The following is a 17,633-nucleotide window of genomic DNA, read 5'->3' on the forward strand; positions in this document are numbered from 1 at the left end:
GTGTCCCCTGCATCGGTAGGCGGACTCTTAACCACTGTGCCACCAGGGAAGCCCGGAAACTCACTTTTAAAATGAGTGTTTTACTCTTGCACTGCTGGTGGGAATGTAAATTGATACAGCCACTATGGAGAACAGTATGGAGGTTCCTTAAAAAACTACAAATAGAACTACCATACGACCCCGCAATCCCACTACTGGGCATATACCCTGAGAAAACCATAATTCAAAAATAGTCATGTACCAAAACGTTCATTGCAGCTCTATTTACAACAGCCCAGAGATGGAAACAACCTAAGTGTCCATCATTGGAGGAATGGATAAAGAAGATGTGGCACATATATACAATGGAATATTACTCAGCCATAAAAAGAAACGAAATTGAGTTATTTGTAATGAGGTGGATAGACCTAGAGTCTGTCATACAGAGTGAAGTAAGTCAGAAAGAGAAAGACAAATACCGTACGCTAACACATTTATATGGAATTTAAGAAAAAAAAATGTCATGAAGAACCTAGGGGTAAGATGGGAATAAAGACACAGACCTACTAGAGAATGGACTTGAGGACACGGGGAGGGGGAAGGGTAAGCTGTGACAAAGTGAGAGAGTGGCATGGACGTATATACACTACCAAACGTAAAATAGATAGCTAGTGGGAAGCAGCCGCATAGCACAGGGAGATCAGCTCGGTGCTTTGTGACCACCTAGAGGGGTTTTGTGACCACCTAGAGGGGTGGGATAGGGAGGGTGAGGGGGAGGGAGATGCAAGAGATATGGGAACATATGTATATGTATAACTGATTCACTTTGTTATAAAGCAGAAACTAACACACCACTGTAAAGCAATTATACTCCAATAAAGATGTAAAAAAAATAAATAAAATAAAATGAGTGTTTTGATGGAAATTTCCATCTATTAAACTAGAAATGATCTTTCACAAAATTTCAGTACTCATTTTGGGCTCAGGGGCTATCAACTGAGCACAGTCGGCCGCCCGGCTGGCAGCACTGCACCTGGGCCTGGTCCGTTGGGGAAACATTTGCCAATTTCAAGAGACAGAATGATGTTCATACATTTTCCCCACTACTTTCACTTCTGGGAATTCTACATTGAAGACAATGAAGAATCTCAGAAAAGCAGGCTTTCTGCCCAAAGACGCTGACCACGTGGCTATTTACACTGTGAGAACCTGGAAACAACTGTGACTGGGGTGGGAATGGTGAGCGACCCCTGTGAGGGGCGGCTCCCTCAGGCACGGCAGTGTGTGCAGCGCCCACATTAGCACAGGGGACACACAGGAACCCAGAGAGCACTGCCCCGTCCCCACTGTATGGACGTCTAACCTATCCAAACTTTAACCTATGAAGCCAAGTGTAGCTGTGTAGCAACACGGAAAATGCACGCAGGAAGTGAGGTGAAAAAAATCAGTGACTGTAGTATTTGTCCTGGGAATCTGGTGGTAAGGAGTCAGCTAAGGGGTGACCTCTGGGCCACTGCACCCCGTCCCACTGCACGCAGGGTTAGAACAGCCTCGGACCTGCCTGCCCGGCCCCCTCGGAGCACTACACGTGTCGCACCATGAAGGTGTCCGCCTCTCCCGAACTGGAAGCCCACGGAGCGCGAGGCCTCAGCTGCCGACCGTGAGCCCTCACTGCCCAGCGCCGGCCCCGGCACCCTTGGGCTTATGAAGTGAGCGAACGAATGCACTCACCTTCTGAGAAATGTGCTTTGAAAAGGTCACGTGGTTATGAACAACACATGCGTAATACTTTTCTACTGTCTGCACGGCATGAAACGTGAGATTCCTTCTGCTCTCGTGGAATACACTTCACACCTGTGATCCGGATCTGTCCATACAGCCGCTTCCGGGGATGCGGGTCTGATCTGGCCTTCGCTTCCTCTTCAGAGTAAGAACCCACTGGCTTTGCTCACAGACAGACAGCCGTGACAAAGCCGAACCACCACCCATTCCCACAGGCCAGGCAGCTGGGGGGTGACGACAGCATGATACAGAAAGCAGGGACGCAGAGTTGCATTTACAACACATCTGCAACCCTAGAAAAGAAAACGCTTAGAAAAAATGTCCAGAAGGACATACACCCACATGGGAACAACAGCTGCCTGTGTGACAAGGTTACGGAGTGTGTCCGTCTGCTTTTTGCATTTTCTACACCATCGGGAATGGACAGGCATTATCTTTATCATGGAAGATCTAGCAGAGTTCTTATGTGCCGCCCAAGCCGCGCTTACCAGTTAGACCTGGAGACGTGGGCCACGGGGGCACTGGCCCGATGGGCTGGTCACCACACCGTCAGCTGCACCATGCTCCCCACCAGTAGGCCGCGGGAGGAGGCTCATCCCGCTGCAACACCCATTTTGAGCTGCTGAAAGTCGGTGAGTCGCCTGCTGACCGTGACTCTCTGAAACAGCGTGGCCGCCGGTGGTCAGCGGAAGCGACGGGAGGAAGGGCCCGCACTGCCCAGGCCCGGAGCCTCCTGGGAGCTTCAGCGCCATGCTGCCCGCGCCCGCCCGAGGCTCCGACCTGTCAGATGTATGCCGGGGCTCTGGGACACCTCGGGAGATTTAAAGCTCCCGGGCAGTCAGCTGGAGCCAGTGGCTTAGGGAACAGAGAAAGGGCAGTTGGCAAAATCGGGAACCGCATTTTATCACCAAACAAAATCTAACAGCTAGGAATCACACTGTTCTAAACTCAAAGTCTCAAGATACGGTACAACATTTCCACATTTCTGGAAAAGCCCACAAAGTGTATTTGCAAAAGGCTAACAGAGGCAGACACCAATGGAGATGAGCACGTCACATCAAAACACCACCAAGAAAGAGAATTCAGGTCGATTTAGCATTCGTTCGTTCACTGCTTACTGAGCACCTCGTGGGTCAGGCACTCGGCCCTGAGCACAGGCTCCTGCTCTGTCAGTGCGAGGAGACAAAAGATAAGAGAGAAACATACTCTGAAGACAAACACAGAATTCGCGATATACAGAGATTATCCATAAATTATGGGATCTACTTTCCAACACAAAGAAAAATTAACCTTAGACCTTCCCTCTTATTTTTATTTATACTATAATTTTAAATGCCCCCTTCCTTCAAGCTGGCCATTGCAATCTGGCCGCCACGCAGCCATGAATCAGACATGGCCCTGCTGTGTAACTCTTACTGAGCCTGACTCAACCCCCGCTTTGCTTTTTCCACATCCACTACTGACAGTCTATGAAACGGCACTTTGTGTACCTACACTTTTACGAAGGATGCTTTAAAGACAAAGGGACTATTGCAGCCACAACTTCCATCTTCCCTGGCACACGGCAACATCAATAGCCTAACTGACAACCGACCCCCATCAGCAGCTCTGACAGCTGTTTCAACCTCACCCTCTGACAATCAGAGGGCCCCGTGGGGTAACCAGCGTTACACGAGGTGGACCACACAACCGTAAAATTGCCAGGGCTCTGGGTTCAGATCCTGACCTCACTGCTACGACTGAGTGGATCTGGGGGGGCGAGTCCATCTCAGTGTCCTTGCCAATGACCCCCGCCCCGCCGCCTCCTATAGGAAGTGAACGGGGACCGTCAGCCTCCGGCTGTTGCAGGCACTGCAGCCCCGAGCAGCCCAGACATGCGGAGGCCTCTCCACGGCACATTCAGACCCTGCTGGGGGCCCAAGCCCAAGAGGCAAGAACGAACACCTTTGACATCAGCCACCTGGACAGACGTGTCACTACAACTGCCACCTCCGAGGGTCTGCTGGCGCTACCAAGCAGCCCCCTCTTGATTCGATTTCCCACCTGAAGACGTGACAGCCAGCGCCGGCCTCTGCCGGACACACGCTGGCACCGAAGATCCAGGCTCCCGCGACGTGCAGAACACACCGGCTCCGGCGAGACGGGCTCCCGAGTGAGTCCCATCTCCCGCCAAATTCCTCGCCCAACCCCTTTGGGAGCAATCAGCCGACATGGGGCCCAAAGCCGGGTGGAAGGCCCCGGAGGTCTGGGCACACTCCCCGCCAGCTGGCTGGCCCTGCCTTCCCAATACCGGGGACCACTGGCTGGCAGCCACCACCTCTCAGCCCTGGGCGCACCCACCCCGTTCCTTTAAAGTGTGCCCGGGCATCCTCAGCCCCATCAGGTCCAGCCCCGTCCTCTCCCACCTGGAGAAAGGCAGGGGTCTCCCACCAGCCTCCCTGGGCCCGCCTGGCCCCCCACACAGCCAGAGGGTCATCGTGAACCTTCTCACCCTTCAGCAGGGTCCAATCCCTCCTCGGTTCCAAACCCTCCCCTGCTCCCAGCTAACTCAGTAAAAGGCAAAGGGCTTTCGATGACCCGGAGGCCCTCCACCCATCTACCAACGTGTGGCCGCTCCCCATCCCTCAGGCCCAGCCTTGCCACTGCTCCAGCCCTCCGCCCTCCACCTGCCTAGGATGCCCTTCCAGACCTTGCACAGCCCAGCCCTCCTCCAGTCCAGGCTTGTTCTGGGCCTTCCCAGCACTCGGACCACCCTCCCCACTCCTCACACGCTGGGCTGTGCTGGGTTTGGGGTTTCCAGAGCATTCATGGTGCAGCGTGCAGTATAGCGCTGACCATTCACCGTCCCTCTCCCCGTTAGTGGGATGGGGGCACATGACAGAGGCACACGGTGGGAGCTCAAAACGCCCTTTGCTGAGGGAATGAGGGACGGTGCGTGCCCCAAGGCCGGCAGCAGCATGGTTAAGCCGGCAGGGGGAGCTGTCTGTGCGTCCAGGGCTCTGGGCTGGACCCTACAGGGACCCCTGGGACGGAAGGGCGCTCTCCGCGAGCCGGGATCAGGGCATCGTTTCTAAGAGGGGGGTGGGTAAGCAGGGGGAGGCTAAGAGCAAGGAAAGCAATCTGAAAGCGGGCACTGAACTGCAGCCATGCGCTGCAGGGGAAGGAAAGAACTCTACAGCTGTGTGCGGGAGACCCGGAGAGGATCCGACGGGCACAGCTCAGGACAGGAAGCCCTCCTCAAACACGATCACGGTGGGCAGAGCAGCAGCTGAGGCCAGGAGTCGGCACCACGCCCAGCAGGCCTCCCCCGTGGGGCCTGGGGTCCGACCTGGGCCCCTCCCTGAATCACAGCCCGCATTTCACGAGACCAGTTTCCGACAGCCAGGTCAGTGGGACTCTCCGTGCTGGATTCCAAGCCAGTGTGTTCAAAGCAGAGGCTCCGTGTGCCCACGTCAAGCCCCCACCTTATGCGTGGCACTCAGGTGAGGGCTCAGCAAGGAGTCACGGGACAGCCCCCGGCAGCCCCGCAACGGGGAGGGTGTGAGATACGGAGAGGAAAGCACTCAAAAGGGTGACACCACGTAGCACGCGTTTGCCTAAAACTCATTCAGGGTTTGAGAAACTGCCTAAAAACAAAGTCGCTCACCCATTTTACCCTTAATTTCTCAAGAGCTGAAGGAAAAGAGAACTCCGTGTGGGCTGCGGGCCGAGCAACTTGCCGATGTGCGTGTGCGCGGGTGCCGAGTGGGGGGACCCACGGGCCCAGGCGGGGCGGCCCGGGCCTGGGCTTCACGTGCAAGCGTCCCAGGAGAGCTGGGGGCCAGGGGGACACAAACAGATCCCCCCCCAGTTACTCAACGGGTAGGCCCTGGGGGCACTGGGAACCTGCAGGCGCATCAGCGAGCCTTCTGGGGAGCCTTTGAAACACGCCTGCCCGTCTCCCAACAGTGCAAAGCCGGTTCTCCCTGCGGAGCCCAGTCCAGGCCGTGAGGGGAGCACAGGCGCGAAGGAAAACATCCCAGAGCTCAACAAGGTGATCACACGGGCACCTGGGGGCAGGGGTGGGGGGCGATGTGTGTGAGGCACGATGAGCGGAAACCGTTTCCAGGTCGTCGGGAAGCGGCACAGAGGCGCCTCGCTGGCGCCCCTTCCGGTAAGAGCAGAAGAGAAGGGAAGACTTTCTTCTCTGAGGCGGGGCCCCTGGGGACTGAAGGCAGATCAGACCGAGAGCATTTCCTTGTGGGCAACGCTGAGAACTGTTTTCAGTTTAACCTGCACCAGCTGTAGACTGTCCGGGATACACCACTAATCAATCCAAAGAGAAGCCTCATTTTCGTTACCCATTGAGTTAGGGACCTTCAAACACCATGACCTAGAATCGCAGCAGAGCGAACTCTGTTCCTCACGGTCACGGGGATCTCAGGAAGGACGGCAGTTCGCCGAGAAGCAAAAACCATCCCATTTTGTCCTCCACCCGGCACGTGTCCCTGCACTGCAGAGATGGCTCCCGGCCACCGGCGCCGAGGCCCGGGAGTGCCTGGCGGGGCGAGGCTGGAACCACGCACTGCGGCTAGGCGGTCCGGTCTTTCCCACGCCTGGGTCTGCGGCCAGCATGACCCCCTCCAATTCCTCAGGGAGCGGGACGCAGGGAGAGCCCAGCGGTCCCCAGGCCTTAGGTGAACAGCACCCCCCACCCCAAGGCCCTGAGCGCACACAGCCACAAGCCAGGCCACGGGCCCAAGTGAGGCAGGGCTGGGCCAGGACTCCAGCGCAGCGGGAGGGCAGCCCCGGGACGGCGGGCAGGGCAGGAAGGGCGGGCGCTGGCTCAGTAGCAGCGGCTCCTTGCTCCGACCCTGCGGGGCCTCTGTGCGGTGCTGGGGACACAGCAAGGCCTCCAGTGCTGTGGGTCACAGACACACACACACACACAGTGACAGGCCGTTAGAGGGACAGGCAGCGGCAGAGGCCGGGCCCAGCGAATGGACCCTGAACATGCAGCTCGAGCTCAGGGTCTCAGGGGATGAGCCAGGACCACAGCAGCGCCGGGATGGGCCGGGGAGGCCAAGGCCGGTAGGACCGGACCTGAGGCCCCACCCACTCCTCCCTGCCCCGGAACACCCTCGGACCGATGGACGGGCTGCCGCCTCACCTAGACGACAATGACCGCAAAAGGCAGGCCAGAGGAGCAGCCCCCAGCGCCCATACAGCCCAAACGCGGCCACTGCCCCAAGAGGAGGCCTGGGGCCCGGGACTCAGCCCACCTGCAGGGGGCCTTTCTCGGGTGGAGAGGGGTTCCCTGAGGGTAACACACAACTTCGCTTCTTAAGGGCAATCTTCCTTTTACGGTGCAACCTAGCGCAAGGGCAGCCCCTAGAGCCCCTGGGGTGCAGGTTCCATTTCTTTCAAGGGGTTTCACGAAGGTCACAGACTTTGCCTAAGCAGAGCCGTTCAAACTAAGTGGGAAAACGACAGGAACCAGAAGTGGGACAAGAAACGCTGACCTCTCTGAGCTTGACAATCACTGAGAATTCTTAGAGGCAGGGAGTCTGACCTTACTATGCAAATCTCCTATTTGACACTTCTCAAGACGCTACTGAAACCTGCTGAACTAAGCAAGGTCCACAGCGGTTTGTCAAACTGCAAACAACTGCCTTAAAAAAAAAAGTTTTACGCTGACAGTGTTACTTATTCCAAAAACAAAGGGTGTGGTGACCTGCACTTTTGTTTTCACAGCAGGAAGAGACAGTTTCTGCATCCCCCAGCCCGCAGGCCGCCCGGACCCCCGCCTCGCCACCACACTGCGAAAGCAGAGAGGCGCCATTCCAGGGACCACGTCGGCGAATGACAAGGATGCCAACGTGGCTCCCGGACCAGCTTCCGTCAGGCCCTGAACCCCACTTCTATTTTTTGAGGTCTCCTCCAAACGTTGGGCAAAGACCCAGAGTCATCGACATGCAAAGCGAGAAAACAGAGCAGCCCCTGCCAGCACGGACCCAGCCGTGCGACCGAACGACTCTCGATCACAGGCAGGGAAGACCTCGCCCACGCCGGCTACTGCAGAGGCTTCTGCCCTCTCCCTCTACAAGTGAGGCAGACACACGCCACCTCACCCCAAGATGCTCAAGCAGAACAGACACTGAGCCAGTCGGGAGCCCCACAGCCCAGTCATTAGGAAGACACTGAACTGAGGTTAAAGCAAGCAGGTGATCCAGGACAGCCAACCCCCGTTGCTAGGCAGCAGGAGCAGGCCAGGCCCCTCGCTGCAGACCTGCCCCAGGAGGAAGCAGGCGACTCGGCCTCCACGCCCGCCTCCCCACCACCACCCCCAGGTCAGCCCTGCCCAGGCAAACAGAGTCAGAGCTCAGAGCAGCAGAGGCTCTCAGGACCCCCGAGCCAGAGCGGCCCAGCGGCCCAAAGCGCCTCTGGGGCCGCAACTCCAGGCGGACTGAGGGCACTGCCGTCGGCTGCCAGCAGCGAGAACGGAGGGGCCGCGAGCTCTGGCTCAGCCCCGGTGCCCAGCTCTCGGCCACTACTCACAGCCGTGGTAGGAGGCCGGCGACCCCCCGGCCTTGCCGTACTCCTGCTCTGAGTAGCTGGTGGACAGGTTGGGCTGGCTGGAGCCCCGGCCGAAGGTGAGCTGGCTGCTGCCCATGCCGGTGGCCACCTGGGCCATGCGTTCCTTGGTCTTGAGCGCCTGGGCCCGCTCGGCCTTCAGCCGCTCCTCGTCCTTCAGCAGGGCCACCAGCTGCTTGGCCTTCTCGCGCACGTTGACGCCCTGGTCCTTGCCGTCGCGGTCGACGTACTGGAAGTCCTTCAGGGTCTGGATGGCGAAGATGTTCTCACGGCACTGCTGGGCCACGCGCTCCGAGCCCGTCTTGATGAGGTAGTCGAGCAGCGTCAGTGCCTTGTACACGTGCCGCCAGTTCTTGCCGTGGTCGTTGAGCCGTTTCCACACCATGCTCATGATCTCCGAGAAGGCCACCACGTTGTAGGTCAGGTCCGCGATCTCCGTCATCAGGGAGCTGGACGGGCCCCACGGGTCGTTGGAGGTGGCTTCCCGGACTTTTATTTCAGCTTCCGAGTAATTGTTCACGATGTTTTTCATCTGCCGTCTGATAGACGAAGTCGTCATCTTTACTTTCTCTGTGACAAATGTAAAGCCCTTCAAAGAGAGAAGCTTCCCTGTCCCAGGCAGGTTCGCACCCTGTGAAGGTTCAGTCTCCGTAATGGGTCTGGAGCAGGGTCCCTGATGGTCATTTCCTCTGTTGGAGCCTCAGGTCCGACAAGCTGGAAGCCATGACCTAGAGAAAGAAGACAAACGTTACTGTGCACGAGCCCCCCACCCCCGGGACGGCAAGCATTTTGCAAACAGCAGGCACTGGTCAGCCAGGGCGGTGAGTGGACGTCCTCCAGCCCCCAAGGACAAAAGAGATGCCATCTTCCCTTCAAAACTAAGATGAGATCGATATTACAAGTTAAAAATGAATAAAGTTTGGGACCTCCCTGGTGGCACAGTGGTTAAGAACCCGCCTGCCAATGCAGGGGACATGGGTTCGAGCCCTGGCCTGGGAAGATCCACATGCTGTGCAGCAACTGAGCCCGTGCACCACAACCACTGAGCCTGCGCTCTAGAGCCCGCGAGCCACAACTACTGAGCCTTTGTGCCACAACTACTGAAGCCCGCGCGCCTCAATGAAGAGTAGCCCCTGCTCGCCGCAACTAGAGAAAGCCCACATGCAACGAAGACCCAACACAGCAAAAATAAATAAATTTAAAAAATGGTTAACTTTAAAAAAAAAAAAGGAATAAAGTTTAAACTCAAGTTTAAGCCTCTGGAAGGAAAGCAGTAACACCGTAACTACTGTTCTATTTTCAAAACACTTCCACTGGATCGGCTCTGCTGCGATTGTGTTTTTCTTATAAATTTATTTATTGATTTGATTTACTTTTGGCTGCGTTGGGCCTTCGTTGCCGCGCGCGGGCTTTCTCTAGTTGTGGAGAGGGCGAGCTACTCTTCGCTGCAGCGCGCGGGCTTTCTCTAGTTGTGGAGAGGGCGGGCTACTCTTCGTTGCCACGCGCGGGCTTTCTCTAGTTGTGGAGAGGGCGGGCTACTCTTCGTTGCAGCGCGCGGGCTTCTCATTGCGGTGGCTTCTCAGGAAAGCCCCCGATTGTATTTTGATTGTATTTTTCTTCCACCGCCAGGCAAAAGCCAGCTAGAACAATCTAATGCCTGTCTACACTGGCTTGGCACCACGCTTCTAACTGCGGGGGATTCTCCGTGACCACCTCTTCCGACTTCTTATAAAGGCTCCCAACTCCCCTTCTAGGGCAGGGCTCGGGCCCTCCACCGGGCTTTCAAAAGCCTCGGGCATCTGGCCCGAGCTGTGCAGTACAACCTTACAAATAATCTGGTTCTACCCCAATTTCCTCACTTCACAGAGGAGAAAACTGACGGCTACACATTCACAGGACACCCAGCCCTTTGCCACAAACACACCTCTCCAGGGAAGAAACATCTGCGGAGCTGGAGTGAGGGCCACACCTCTGGCCACGGGCTCTGGTCCAGAGTGTGGGGATCCCAGCTGGCTTGGTTGCCAGTGAGCGCCCAGCACTGTGCCTGACATGGGTAATAAACACTGCTGATAGATTTGTGAAACAGATTAGAAACAGTGTCCCTTCCCTCAGGAAGGCACAGTCTGGCAGGGGACAGAGGTGAGCACAAGGCATCTGAGGACGCAAATCCAGAACAGCTCAGCCGGCTGCTGGGGGCCGCAAAGGCGGGCACGGAGAGCACTTTCTGCACAAGTGACCTGCAGGGAGGTCTTCAAAGGGGGAGACTTCCAGGAGGCAGCAGGGGAGTGACTGCTGGGTGATTCCTCTCCTCCAGAAGGAGGAGCCAGGCCCAGAGCCCACAGGGGCCGCCAAGGACAGAGCAGTGCAGCCGGGCGGGGACAAAGCCAGCAGCTGCCCCACACTCCACCCCACCCCAGCCGCCTCTGGGCCTCTGGCCTGGGAAGGAGGCGGGTGGCCTCGGGCCCGGCTCTCCACAAAAAGCCTTCCAGGTAAGGATCGTTCCAGCCCTGGTGCAGACGGGGAGCCTGGGCCCCCAGGGAGGATCCGCTGCTTCGCCGCGACCCCTATGCTGGGCTGCTCCTGCCAGAGGGACGACGGACGGCCCCCACCGGCCCCATCCACAGCCTCAGAAGTGAGGGAACAGAAGTGTCGGGAGGGGAAGCTGCGGGAAATGCCCAGTCCGCACAGGGAGCCAGCCGACAGGGGGAGCACAGAAGCCCACCCTAGTGACAGTCGCACACGTGTCCCTCAGCAGGCCAGGAAGCCTGCTTCCTTCTGAAGCCACAGAGCGTACGGGCTTCCGCGTGGGTGGGCACAGCCTGCCCCCTCACTGACCAACCGGCTCTCACAAGCCCTCTACCGTGTGTCCCAGGACCAGGGCCAGGCGCTCTGATGGGGACCTGCGTGCGTGATGTGACCAGGCTGGCCGTCCACGCCGGCGAGAAGACGGGCCTCCAAGGGGAAGGGCTCTGACGTCCCAGAGCAAACGCTTGCCAACGTCACACCAGTCACCCGAAGTCCCCAGGGCCCGGGCCCACCTGGCACTTTATCTATCACCCACGGGGGGCTCGGCAGGCACGAGCGCCCTGCTCCTCGGAGAAGCAGGTGGGCTGGAGAGACCCCGGCCACCTTCCTCCAGGTCAGGAGGCACTCCGAGGAGGCACGAGAGCAACGGTCCTGGTAAACAGGCCTCAAATGGTTAAAGATGTAATGAAAAGAAACCACGTCCTGGGGGAGAGATACTGTGTCAGGCTCTGCTGCCCATCCTCTAGTCTGGTGCCCTCCCAGGGTAGGCTGCGAGGCCCAGCCAGGGCACCCCCTGAGCCTCCCAGGCCCTTGGTGGCAGAGAAAAGGCAGCCGTTCCCGCGAGCGAGGGCTGGGTGCCTCTGCCCTCCCGGACCCAGGCTGGGAAAGGAACCCGGACAGCTGAGAAAGAGGGGCTACGGCCCAGCTTGCAAGGACACCTGTTAGCAGTCTCTCTGAAATACTTCGGCTTTGAGAGGGGAAAAGCTAATGAAATACTTGTTACAGTCAGAGAAAGCATAGGAATGTACTGTGAACAGCTGCGTGCTGTTTTCCTAAAGCTACAGAAAGGGCGAGATGGGGGTAAGCAATTCCTGAAGGGGAAGGGGCCCCAAAGGCGCCTCCGAGGAACCATCCTCAGGGCCCACCTGCTCCGCGCCTGCCTCACCTGAGACTGCAGGTGAGTCTCTGACGCTGTGAGGGGCCTCCTGGGCCCTCAACGGAGGATGCGGGCACTGTGGGTCCATCCCACTCGCCCCGCAGACCTCAGACCTCGTTTTCCCATTTTGAAACCTCCCCCCTCCACCCCAGGATTGCCTGTAAACGCCCAGACATCTTCCTGCCAGCAGACACCCGCCGGGGCTGCCCTTAAAGCCCCGACACTCCCCAAGTGCACACCCAGCCCTGAGCTCTGTTCTCTTCTCGCTCTTTTCTGAACAGCTTGCAGGCCCCACTCTCCAAACCTTCCTCCTCGATTTGCCTTCCGCTCCCAGCTTGCTGAGCCTGCAGAGCAGCAGGCAGGAGCCAAGGATGGAGCCGGACAGGACAGGACACTGCCTGAACCTGCGGGCCCACCTGGGCCCGAAGCCCCGTACCCTGCACTTCACAGCTGCAGGAGTCCTCGCGGCCACGTGTAACCGGCAGCCTGTGCGCTCCGTCCTGGGCAACAGCCAAAGAGCACACTCGGAGCCTCCAGGACAGGTGCGGGGACTCCAACCAGGCCCCCAGGCACGGCTGACCCACAGCCCAGGCCGACCGAGGAGCTGCATCCCTTAGTCCTCGACACGCAGGCACCCCAGCCAAACTCTGGGATCATCACTCTTTTCCGAAAGCAGCTTATAATGGTGACCGTAAAGTAACCACTGGATCACATTTGCCGAGGACAGGCTAGGGCAGAAAAATTCTGGCATATCTGAAAACACGACCAGAATTCGACTGACAGTGGAGACTAGAAATAGACTGAATAAAACAGCAAATAGAACAAAACTAAAAAAAACAAACAAAAAATTCCGAGGCTAGAGTGATGCCCCTGGAGGCAGGAAGAATTCCACAAAAACATGCTCCGAGGGCCTGCAGAGCTGGGTGGGGAAATTCCTTCCAAATCTGGAGTCCCGGACCAACCGTGGGAGGGAGAAGCTCTCCGTGGTCCCGCAGCCCAGGTGGGTCCCTGCTCAAAGCCCACGTGTGCCTCGGCTATCGTGCTTCTGTGATGGGGCGTGGCTGGCCAGGCGCGGAGAAGATGCAGTCTGTCGGGGTTTCCACCAACCCCCCACGGAGATTTCGGGGGCTTTTCAGGGATCAGGGATCATTATCAGGGACCAGGACCAGCTATGAGGGAAAGGCAGCAAACGCCTCTCGCCTCCCCAAACCTAACAGTCACAGGCCAGGCCAGTCACGAGCAGTAGATCCCGCTGAATGAATGTACCCCAGACGGCAGCTCGCACCATCTGCATCTGGCAGCCTCCTGCGACTTCCTCAAGGCAGGTGACAGCCTTCACACCCACGGGGCTGGGGTGGGGGGAGCAGAGGGCCAGCCAGAAAAGGAAACGTCGCTGGGTAGAGAAATCAAATTTTGTATCTCTATCCCAAAAGCGGGCTTAAAGAAAACTTTGCATTCATGTACTGAAAGAATTGCAAAAACGAACATGACACTTAACTTCCAGATGATAAAGCAGGTAGTGAAACCGCCCACACAGGAAGAGCCCCGGGGAGCCAGTGAACTGGCTGTAGTGGGGCCTGATGGCCCTGCCCCCATGCTGGATGACCCCTGCCCCCTCTAACTACCCCCCTAAAGAGCCCCTGGGGCTTCTCCCAGGACACGACAGTCGCGGAACAAGCAGAGGAAAATTCAATGTCAGACACCCTCCTGTGGACTTCACCTGTTCTCAGTTTTTCTAAAAGTAGAAATCAGCACTGAGCACACACCAGGAATTTCGTTTTTCTTTATCAGCGTGGCCAATCATTCAGTCTCTGGGAAGAGCAGCCCTGGGCGCAGATTACACAGGTGTTGAAACGTGGTCATTTTAAAGGATGATGTGAAGCAAGGACCGGGGTTGGGAGACATGGTTCTGGCCGTCCGACAACGCAGTCACTTAGAAATGGGGATGTGACAAGCTGCACCGCCCTCACAGGGTCGAGGATCAAACACCCTGAAGGCTGGACCACGTGGATGCACAAACGTGCCACAGAGGACAGAGTCCCACCTCTGCCACTCCTCAGAGTAGCTTTGCAAATGACCAACCACAGACAACATTCTTAAAAACTCCGGCCAGCGTGTCTCCTTCCTGACTGTCCTCTGTGGCTTGTCCGTGAGACCTGCTGATAGCAATAAGTCTTCAGGAAATGCCAAAATCGGGCACCGTGCCCCCCAGTTCGAAGATCTCAGCCCATCTGACTACAAAGGAAAATATGTTGTGTTCTGCTTTTGCCCTCTTGACCTCACCTGTGTGTGCCCCACGGAGATCACTGCTTTCAGTGACGGCCAGAGGAACTTGAGAAACTCAACTGCCAAGTGATTGGTGCTTCTGTGGATTCTCACTTCTGTCACCTGGCATGGATCATCACACCCAAGAAACAAGGAGGACTGGGACCCATGAACACTCCCTTGGTGTCAGACCCCAAGCGCACCACTGCTCAGGACCATGGGGTCTTAAAGGCCGATGGAGGCATCTCATTCAGGGGCCTTTTTATTATTGATGATAAAGGTATCCTTCGGCAGATCCCCATGAATGACCTTCCTGTTGGCCGTTCTGTGGAGGAGACACTGAGACTAGTTCAGGCCTTCCAGTTTACTGACAAACATGGGGAAGTGTGCCCAGCTGGCTGGAAGCCTGGCAGCGATACCATCGAGCCTGATGTCCTAAAGAGCAAAGAATATTTCTCTAAGCAGAAGTGAGCGCTGGGCCATTTTAGGGCCAGGCTGCAGTAGGTGGCCATGAGAACAAAACCTCTTTTGTACTACTGTCATGCTTAAAACACAAGACCTTCCACTCAGCCCTGATGTGGTGTGGGACAGGACAGGCCTTTCCGGCAGGGGTTGGGGAGGCCAGCCTTTCTTCCTCTGGAGGGAATGGCCCGAGCAGTATTATGGGGCAGGCAAACTGATGTGTATAGTAGTAGGGTATCACTTTTGGTCTTTTGTAGTTTTATTAAACTTGAGCTGAGGAGAAAAAAAAAAAAAAAATCCAGCCAGAAAGCGAACAGCGTGGAGCGGTAGAGCACACAGAACCAGGAGCCGGGAAAGCAGGGATCAGGCCAGGCCCAGCCTCCCGCCCCTAAAGTGACGGGGCAGACCAGACCAGCCGAGCTGCCCACCCTCCCGTCCCCAGGCCCTCTTTCTGACAAGTGGCTCAATTCCCTGCCATCTCCGTGGTGTCACGGGCGGCCCCTGCCCCAGGTCAGCCACAGAGAGGCTAGAGTTCCGGCAAGAAGCCTAGCGGTGCATGTTTCTTTGGCCTGTGCGGCTTCCTGGGGACCGTGGAGTATGAAGGGCAGCCCTCACAACACGGCCCCCTCCAAGGAAGGCAGCTTGCGCACGTGTGACCCCCGGGCCAGAGTCTCCATTCTAACATGCTGTGACTCTGCTACCAGAAATACCCACTAATGGTAGGTGGCAATGCCACCCAGAGACTGGGGGGGCAACCGACGGCTTCAGACCCACCCCACGGGGCAGGCCCAGCGAAGGATTACAGGCCGATCAGTAGAATCTTCCAGCTTGAGCCATTTGGGAAAAAAGAAGAGCTACAAGGGAAAATTTAGAATTCCCATGATTTCATGCTTAATTTAGACCTGGCCGGTCTCTGTGGCAGCGCTAAGTGCTGGGCTGTCGCCATGTCCTGAGGAGCCCGCGGGAGAGCGGAAGCCAAAGGGGGGGCTGTGGACCCCGCAGCCAGAATCCTGGTTTCAGGCTCAGCAGCGACCTGACACTGTTCTCAAAAGGAGCTCAAGATGCTCGCCCAGAGGAAGCCCGCGCGGGTAAGGAACAGGTGCCTGCACGCTGTGTAAGTGCAAACCAAGGCCGTGAGAAGAAGGGGCAGTTGCTCACCTCGGCCCTTAAACCAGCAGGGCCGGGAGGTCACGTCCGACTCTCCCCACGCGGCCGTGCAGGGACGGGGCTCCCACGGCTTCGGGGAGTGACAGCTGATGTCCACAGGTCCTCACAGGCCCAGCCCAGGCCGTGCGGGGGGTGAACCAGAGCCCCAGAGACCAGAAGACGGGCGCACTGGGAAGGTGAGCTCTTCACGTGCCACCCACGTGCTGCGCCCTCTCCCCCGTCATGTCGCTGGTCGCTGGAACGACCTGCCTCCACCTGCCGCCTCCCGGCACTGCCGCTACACCGGCTCTTTCTTGTCAGCTTAGACCTCGCCTCCTCGGGACCACGCGTCACTCTCTCAAGTCACCACCTTCCACGTGCGGCGGAGCCCCCCTCTCTGTTGGACAGCTTCCTGCTTATGCCCCGTTTATCTGCTCCCCCCGCAAGCGCCGGGCCCTGCCCCTCTTCACCGCTGTGTCCTTGGCGCCGAGGACAGAGCCCGACCCCGGGAGCGCTCTGACGTGCGCTGAGTGAATGAACACAGAGGGAAAGAAAGGAAAACAGCACCCCCGCCCCCCCTACGCAGACACCGGGGTTCAGTCTCCCACTCAGTCTCCCTCGGGATCTCTGTCACTTGGGGCAGAACAGCTGCTCTGCTCACCAAACACGCAAAACCAAACTACATGGTTAAAAGTTCACGACGCCAGACCCGAGGACAGGGACAGACAAGTGTGCAGCGAGCACACCCCAAGGGGATGGAGGCCCCGAAGCCCCGCCAGCCTGGGCTCAGGAGCAGCAGCCTGGGCAGCGTGTGAGGCGAGGACGGACGTCTCCTGTCTGGCCACAGGGACCTACAGCCTGCCTTTTCAGCGGTGACCGGAGGCCAGGGGACGCAGTGAGGACGGCCGCTACTCAGCGCTGCGTGACAGGGGTCCAGACACCTGCTTGCTCCCGGCTGTGCCAAGCTGAGTGTGTCTCTGAGGGTGCTTCTCAGCAGCCCCCCGAGGACAGCCAGGAGACAGCGTCCACGGCGGGGGAACAAGCCTACAGAAGCAACAGGGCCCAGGGAGAACGCGCTGGGCAGGAGGTGCCTGACCACACGCACAACCTTTAAACACGGGCACCGGCTCCAGCTCCTCTCCTGTGTGGCTGGCATTTCCAAGCAAGGTCTCAGATGTGCTAACTCTCTGATACTAGCAGTCATCGTAAGAGAACAGGCTTAGAATAGAAACCGAAAATAGAAGAGGCTCTCTAAACAAACTGGAGAATCCTGACTGAGCCCTGGCTGTATGCCAGGCGTACCTACTCCCTGAACCTTGTAAGAATTCTACAGGGAGTAATTATTCTTCTTACCCTCATTTCATGGGTGAGGAAGTGGAGGCACAGAGAGGTTAAGTAACTGGCCTAAGCTACAGGCCAGCAACTGGTAGGACCAGGATCTGATCCCAGACCTCTGGCTTCTGGTCCCACCCTCTTAATCTCTATTCTTATTCTGTTTAGCTTCAGACAAATCCAATGCTCAAAGTCATGAGAACAATGAATTTTTACTCACTGAATCCGGAGGTCTAGAAGGGCCCCTCCTGTCTAGGTGCTGAAAAGGCCAAAAGATGGCAGAGAAGCAACTGTTTTCCTACCCCCTGTTCAGCTGGCCACAGGACATCCTGTCCAGCTCACCGAACGAAGAGGGCAGGAGCAAAGATGCTGGAACTGGAAGGGGCCCAGCCCCCGCCTGCGTGCGGACGCT

General features: G+C 57.5%; 1 protein-coding gene and 1 pseudogene across 12 annotated transcripts in view; one reads left to right on the forward strand and one right to left on the reverse strand.

Annotated features, from left to right (window-relative positions):
- Window positions 1-17,633, reverse strand: part of EPN2 (epsin 2) — a 77,599-nt gene that overhangs the window by 27,333 nt on the left and 32,633 nt on the right. For all 12 annotated transcript variants that reach the window (XM_049701988.1, XM_049701986.1, XM_049701987.1 and 9 more), the window contains exon 2: window positions 8,299-9,062. In XM_049701988.1, the coding sequence (XP_049557945.1) occupies window positions 8,299-8,893 (595 nt within the window). In that variant the 5' untranslated portion in view covers window positions 8,894-9,062. The remainder of the gene's footprint in view (window positions 1-8,298; window positions 9,063-17,633) is intronic.
- LOC101272841 (peroxiredoxin-1-like) lies at window positions 12,388-15,040 on the forward strand (annotated as a pseudogene).

This window comes from Orcinus orca, chromosome 19 (assembly GCF_937001465.1).
Source record: "Orcinus orca chromosome 19, mOrcOrc1.1, whole genome shotgun sequence".
In the NCBI taxonomy this organism is placed as follows: Eukaryota; Metazoa; Chordata; class Mammalia; order Artiodactyla; family Delphinidae; genus Orcinus; species Orcinus orca.